Genomic DNA, 6,916 nt, shown 5'->3' with positions numbered 1-6,916 from the left:
ATAAAAAATATAAGTTTTATGTTTTCTTAAATAAAAATTAATTTAAAAAAGACTTTAAAAATTAAAAGCAGAAATGGAACCAAACCAGCAAAAACAATAAATTAAAGTCATTACAGCAATCATAAGCTTAGCATATACGTGAATTGGATTTTTTTTATTTAATTAGTGCTCTATTGAAAAAGGGATGGCAAAAGAAAGGCCAACAAAGAAAGAAAAGGAAAGCATGAACAGACTGATGAAGAGGGCAAAAATGAAAGGTGGAGAGAATACATTGCTTGAGTTTGAAGAATGAAGCAATGATTCGGCAGCTGCGTCTGAATGTAAAAAATAAAGAGGAAACATGGCATTTATTTATAAAGTGAGAAAAAAAGGACTGAGTGACCAACAGAAATGCAACTCGAGGGCCCCTCGTACCAATCATATATGTGTTAAACACTGGTAAATAAACCATAGTCATTAAATTTAATATCCCCAGTGGATTCAAAGCTTGATTAAATTGGATATATTCAGTTGATTTAGTCGAGACTTGAGACTCAACCAGGTTAACTTCAAATAGTTTTTTTTGTTAAAAGAAAACTAAAACCACGATTGTTTTGAGCAAAAGTAATTCATCTAGTGACAGATAACTTGATAAGAGGATTCAGCAACCCAATACCAGAACGGATATAAGAACTATGCAATGAATTACAACTCGAAGAATTGCTTGTCTTCTTGCATGCAACCTGTACTGGGTGGATCATGCATGATCCTGACACATTAACTGAGATACTAAAGTATCGAATGGCACGATGGCAGAACGGGGGAGCTGTAGGATCTTGTTGGGAGAACATATTTAGATCTCGAGATGTCCTGATATCCACTGGAGCTTTACATGTGATCCGATACCCATTGAAGGTATCGCCGATTTTGTATTCTTTTTGACTTTTGCTTTGTCGTTAAATCCTAAGATTTGGTAGAAATATGATTTGATGCCCACCTACCTAGCATCACTTGACGTGGCTAGGCAGCTAAACATAGCTCTCAAATAAATTCAGCAAGACTATGTTATTATAAAAACATAAACTATAGAGTGTGATTTCTTCTTAAATTTCTCCTTTCTTTGCTATTTTGATGGTTTTCTTCGGTGCTGAGTACATTAGGGTGACACCAATTATGCTTACTATATTCAGTCAGTTGTGATTATATGCTCATCTTCTCAGCAACTTTATTATTATGCTCAATTCATATATTTTTATCTTGATCAAATTAAATTAAATCAAACAATTGTGATATTTTCAATAAAGAAGCCGTTAGATTGACAATTCAATAATCGAAGAAAAAAGAAAAAGGAAAAAAACCCAATTGACATCATTGTGGTTGATTTCAGATCACACCATGTTCATTCAATAAGTGGAGCATTCTTTCAAGCAATCATGACAGGAAACATTTGATTTATTATAATTGTATTTAAAAACAAAAACAAAGAAAAAAAAAAAGAAAGGGAAGGGAAGAACATTTGACTAGCTAGAAGGCCATTGACTAAAAGTGAAGAAACAATGGCATAATGTTGAAAAATTCTGGGAGTCGATGAGCTGTCCCCTTGTTGATAATGTCCATCGACTTTAGGTCAATTTAGAAGTGCAAATTTGAACCACTCCGTATCTATACCAGGCCTCCTCATTTCAAACAAAACACCAAGAAAAATCGAGGGAGAAGAAGCTCCTGTGGGCTGTGGCCGTGATTGGCGATGGTGATTGAGCTACAGTGCTTGCAAAGATTCAAAAGGTGGCTAATTTAGCAATTAATTAGAGACAGGAAAGTTGGGGGGGGCTACTTATCTTTTTGTTCGAGACATGGTCCATTCAGTGGCTCCTTTGCCTAAAACTGCACAAGTTTTGGCTATAAAAAAACAAGGAAGGATGGCCATGTTTTATGAAGCCATCGAGTCACTTTTTGTGCCCGAAACGGAGAAGGAGAAAGGAAAAAACGAGTATAATTTCTGTAAAGAAGTTTCACCAATGATGTTGTTTTTAAACAGCGTGTTCTCTTTGTGTAAATCCTAAGCAGTCCAATCAAGATCTTTTGCCCATCGTTCCATACAATTTTCATTGAAAATTATTAGGTATATAAAAAAAATATATTTTTCATTTTTAAATAGAAACATAAAATTCAATATAAAAATAATTCATGGATCCTTGTTTTTTGTAAAAAGAATAAATACATTTTTTAATATAATAAATAATTTCTTATATTTTTATTTCCCTCTCATTTTCTTCTTGAACAAGTACTAATATATGTTATATGTTATGTTGTTTTTTTGTTAGTATTTCATAACAAAAAAAAATATTCAATACAAAAAAAAAACAAAAATATAATTAGTTTAAGAATTAGAGATATAAAATAAATTTGTCTAATTAATTTTCAAAACAAGAGGTATACACAGATATATTTTCTTTTTTCATTTTTTTCATCTGAAATTAAAAAAATAAAATATTATACAATTAACATTTATTGATTAATATATTTTCTTTTTAACATCAAACACTAAAAGTTATTTTAAAAAATAAGAAAATATATATATATATATATATATATATATATTTAAAAAAAAAATTGCATGGAGTAACGGAACCTAAAACCTTGAAAATCTGAAAATACTGAAAAGTTAATGTAAGAAATATTAGGATTAAAAAAACAATCAAGAAACAAAAACAAACTGCACCCTTGCTGGCGTGCTTAACATGCTGATTACTAATTAATGATCACTGAACTCTCTAATTATTAAAAATTAAGCTCTACACCCCATGCCCGTTAGCATTTCTTTATCGATCCTTTGACCGTAACCTAACCCCATTTGACCGTTACTAACGACGATGATACGATTTTCCATGACAATCAATATCTTTTAAATAATTTCTGTCACGAGAAAAAGATTATTGTGTGTCCTTGTCGTTTTCTTTCGTACCAATAATAATTCTGTATTAGGTAAGTCCTTTTATAAATTTCAGATACTATTTCTCCTTTAAAAAATTATTTTTTCAGGAAAAAAGTTTTTGCCAAGTTTTTTTAGTTTTTTTATATAAAAAGTTATGATAAATTTTGAGAAGTAAAAACTTTGATGAATAAAAATTAATTTTTTAATAAAATCTTGCCAAGTCAACCTAAATTTTTACTTTCATTTATCTTTTTAAAATTTAATCTAATTTTAGCCCGGGTAAGTAAGCCCGCATATAAATTTCAGATACTTTTTTTTCTTTTAAAAGTTATTTTTTTAGAAAAAAAATTATTGTGAATTTCAAATCAGAAATTAGTGATATTTTTTAGTTAATTTTATTTTTTATTTTTATTATCCAGTGTTGTTAAGTTTTTTTTATTTAAATGGAATATTTTTTAGATCAAGGGTTTTGACCATATCACTATATTTCAGATAAACTTTTTATTTTTTTATTTTTTATAGTACAAAACCAAGCTATTTTTGTTAAGAAATAAATAATTAATGGATTGCAATCAAATTTTTAATAAAATCTTGCAAAGTCAATCTAAATTTTTACTTTCATTTATTTTTTTAAAATTTAACCTAATTCTAGCCCGGGTCAGCCAGTCCAGTTTTAAAATAACTATGAAAATATGAAATTGAACATCAAATAATATCATTTGAGGAGCAACATACTTAACGGAATTGATCCAACGTCATCAACTCCTCCTCGTAGAATGAAAAACACAAGCACAGTAAAAACAAAACATATAGACACACACTGGCTTCCTTTTACAGTTTTCTTGTCTCGCGGCAAATGATTTAGTTCTATCAGTTTATCTTTACAGGTTTCTCTCTCACACACACCACTCCCTCCCTCCCTCTCTCTCTCTCCACTCGCTCTGCTTCTTCTTTTTTGCTAGCTTCGCTCTTGCAACAGTGACAAGACTGTAAAAATGGAGAGGAAGCAGGGGTTCTTTTCAGTTGTTAGAGGACTATCACCGGGGAGGTCACGAGCGAAGAGTCCGGCGAGGAGTGCATCACCGATGTCTAGTTTGTTAAGGAGGAGAAAAGGACATGGACAGCACGTGGCAAAGCCAGAGCCCTTGATCATTCCTAGATCAGGGAGCTTGAGGCCAGCGGAAGCTTTATCACCGTTGAAAGAGGGACCAGATCAAGATGACGGTGGAGATTCAAGGATGGAAGGCAAGTGGGGCCAGTGGATGAAAGGACAACTTTCAAGAGGAGGACCGTCTTCAGTTGTGTCTTCTTCATCAAATGCTTGTAATAACACTAGTAAACGGTCCGATCTGAGGTTATTGCTTGGTGTCTTGGGTGCCCCGCTTGCTCCGGTTCACGTTAGCACTGCTGAGCCTTTGCCTCACCTTAGTATAAAAGATACTCCCATTGTGAGTCCCTTCTCTCTCTCTTGCAATTTTTCTCTGCGTTAGTTTTTATACTGAATTATTTGATTGCTTAAAAATAACACAAAAAAGAAGTTTTTTTTTTCTGGATTTCTGCTATTTTTTTAATTGGTTTTCAGCATTAATTTACTTTACAGTAATGTCACTGCTTCAGTTGAGTAAAGTTACTGTGTTCTTATGCAAAAAGTTGATTCCTTTGATGAAATGTTGAGATCAAAGTGGGTTTCTTTGTTTTCATTTCATGCTTGTTTAGGAGCAACATTTTTTTAAGAAAAAAAGATGTTTGTTGATAGAATCACTCGGAAAATTTTGCGGTACTCGGAGCTGTAACTATCAATATTTACAGCATTGGAAAAAAGATAGAAACAAGAACAAGAGAGAAAATCATATTCTGACTCACTAAAAGTGAGAAGAATATCTCTCTAATTCTCAAAAATATTTTCTTGTATCAGTCTCCCTCCTATGCTATAAGTTTTAGTAGTTACAGCTTCAGTATTATAGAGTTTCTCGAGACAATCACTCACATTTTTTGTGATGTAAGATTCTATTCCTTGGGTTTGTGTATCTGGAAATATTCGCAATACGATATGATTACTCTTTAATTCGTTGCTTGTGCTTTTAGTTAAAACAAAGGGGGAAATGTGTTTGGAATTATCTTTTTTTTTCTTTTTTTACTTCAAAAAAATAATAATAAAGATGGTGTTGATTAGCTGACTCTTTGCTATTGTTAGATTGATCGATGGGGTATGCTCATTTATTTTAATAATATACATGCTAAGGTGGTTTTATGTTGGTGATTGCAGGAAACTTCATCTGCACAGTACATATTACAGCAGTATACAGCAGCATCAGGAGGGCAAAGGCTTCAGAATTCCATTCACAATGCGTATGCTATGGGGAAGGTGAGGATGATAGCTTCAGAATTTGAGACGGCTAACAAGGTCACTAGAAATAGGAACTCTTCCAAAGCTGCAGAGTCTGGTGGGTTTGTCTTGTGGCAAATGAATCCAGATATGTGGTATGTTGAGCTTGCGCTTGGTGGAAGCAAGGTTCATGCCGGCTGCAATGGGAAGCTTGTGTGGAGGCATACACCATGGCTTGGTGCACATGCTGCTAAAGGTCCTGTTAGACCCTTGCGCCGTGCACTTCAGGTGAGATGCTTCTCATCTTTCACTCATTTTACTACCTAACAAACAGGCAGTTCTTTGATCTAATGATTGTTTAAATGCTCATGTTCAATCCCAGGGCCTTGATCCAAGAACAACTGCAAGCATGTTTATTAATGCAAGATGCATTGGGGAGAAGAAGATCAATGGAGATGATTGCTTTATCCTCAAGATATGTGCAGATCCTGCAACTCTCAAGGCTAGGAGTGAAGGGCCAGCAGAGATCATAAGGCATGTTTTGTTTGGCTACTTCAGCCAGAAAACAGGACTCCTTGTTCATTTAGAAGACTCTCATTTGACCCGCATCCAGAACAATGGAGGTGACGCTGTTTACTGGGAGACCACAATCAATTCTTTCCTTGATGATTACAGGCTAGTGGATGGTATTATGATTGCTCATTCCGGGCGTTCAGTAGTAACCCTTTTCCGGTTTGGAGATACGGCAATGAGCCACACTAGGACCCGAATGGAAGAAGCATGGGCAATTGAAGAAGTGGCATTCAATGTCCCTGGCCTGTCCATGGACTGTTTTATTCCTCCTGCTGAATTAAGGTTTGCTTCTATTAGTGAAACCTGCGAGCTTCCTCGCAGTCAGAGGGTAAAGCCTGCTGTGACTGCTTCAACCCATCGTGCTAAAGTTGCTGCACTAGAGAGACCTCATGAAAATGCTACTAACAATATGATGTGGAAAACAGATGTTTAGAGGGAAGGGGCGGGAAAGGGCTTGTGGTATCTTATCATCACACTGCTAGATTAGGCGTCTAGTTTTACTCTTACCAATTAGAAGGTGAATGGTAAAGGTAGGAACTTATTAGTGGTTTTGTGAAGTATTGGCATTGAATCAATGTCCCTTTGAATTTGTAAATAGAGCATAGTCATTTACATATTTTCTCAGGTTCTGGTTGAAAACTTGTTCTCAAGGAAGAATTCCATCATGGAGCCAGAGCTTGTGTTTATGGTGGGTGACAGCTAACAAAGGTTGGTTTTCCGTTCACACTCCTGGAATAGTGGATATCTGAGGTTCCATTTCCTTTGTTTGGCTTCTCAAAAAAGATTTCATCTATGAAGCCATTCAATTGTGGTGTATCATTTACCTTTTGTAAGTGCACTTCCTCAATTTATGCTCGAGTTCTCTGTGCGTTCTGTAGACTGACGCTGTTGCAGAAATGCAAGCAACATATCAAATGTAGAGGCAGACCTAGTATCGGGCTTCTCGAATATTTGATCCTGTCCATGGCCATGTCAATGCATACGCCGTGACAGTGGATGATGTGCAAACAGTTACTGGACCAACACAGAACTGGGAGCACTAAAGCCCATTTAGGTAGATAATTTCTGTATGGACTCCCCAGCCTGGGCGATTGCTTTACCGT

At 34.9% G+C, this 6,916-nt stretch overlaps 1 protein-coding gene across 1 annotated transcript; it reads left to right on the top strand.

The window, feature by feature from the left end:
* Positions 1 to 3,699: 3,699 nt before the first annotated feature.
* Positions 3,700 to 6,632, top strand: LOC18104811 (uncharacterized). Its single transcript, XM_006374786.3, has 3 exons — positions 3,700 to 4,362; positions 5,181 to 5,528; positions 5,623 to 6,632. Exons 1-3 carry the CDS (start codon positions 3,910 to 3,912, stop codon positions 6,244 to 6,246), a joined length of 1,425 nt encoding a protein of 474 aa, XP_006374848.2. The 5' UTR covers positions 3,700 to 3,909; the 3' UTR covers positions 6,247 to 6,632.
* The last annotated feature ends 284 nt before the right edge of the window (positions 6,633 to 6,916 follow it).

This window comes from Populus trichocarpa, chromosome 14 (assembly GCF_000002775.5).
Source record: "Populus trichocarpa isolate Nisqually-1 chromosome 14, P.trichocarpa_v4.1, whole genome shotgun sequence".
Taxonomy (NCBI): Eukaryota; Viridiplantae; Streptophyta; class Magnoliopsida; order Malpighiales; family Salicaceae; genus Populus; species Populus trichocarpa.
This window is presented reverse-complemented; position numbering and strand designations above follow the sequence as displayed.

Bases quoted from the DNA above. Each gene is read 5' to 3' on its own strand.
- LOC18104811 (XM_006374786.3), top strand. From the start codon at position 3,910: ATGGAGAGGAAGCAGGGGTTCTTTTCAGTTGTTAGAGGACTATCACCG. The intron at 4,363-5,180 runs GTGAGTCCCTTC...TGGTGATTGCAG, and splicing joins GTATAAAAGATACTCCCATT to GAAACTTCATCTGCACAGTA. The intron at 5,529-5,622 runs GTGAGATGCTTC...GTTCAATCCCAG, and splicing joins CCTTGCGCCGTGCACTTCAG to GGCCTTGATCCAAGAACAAC.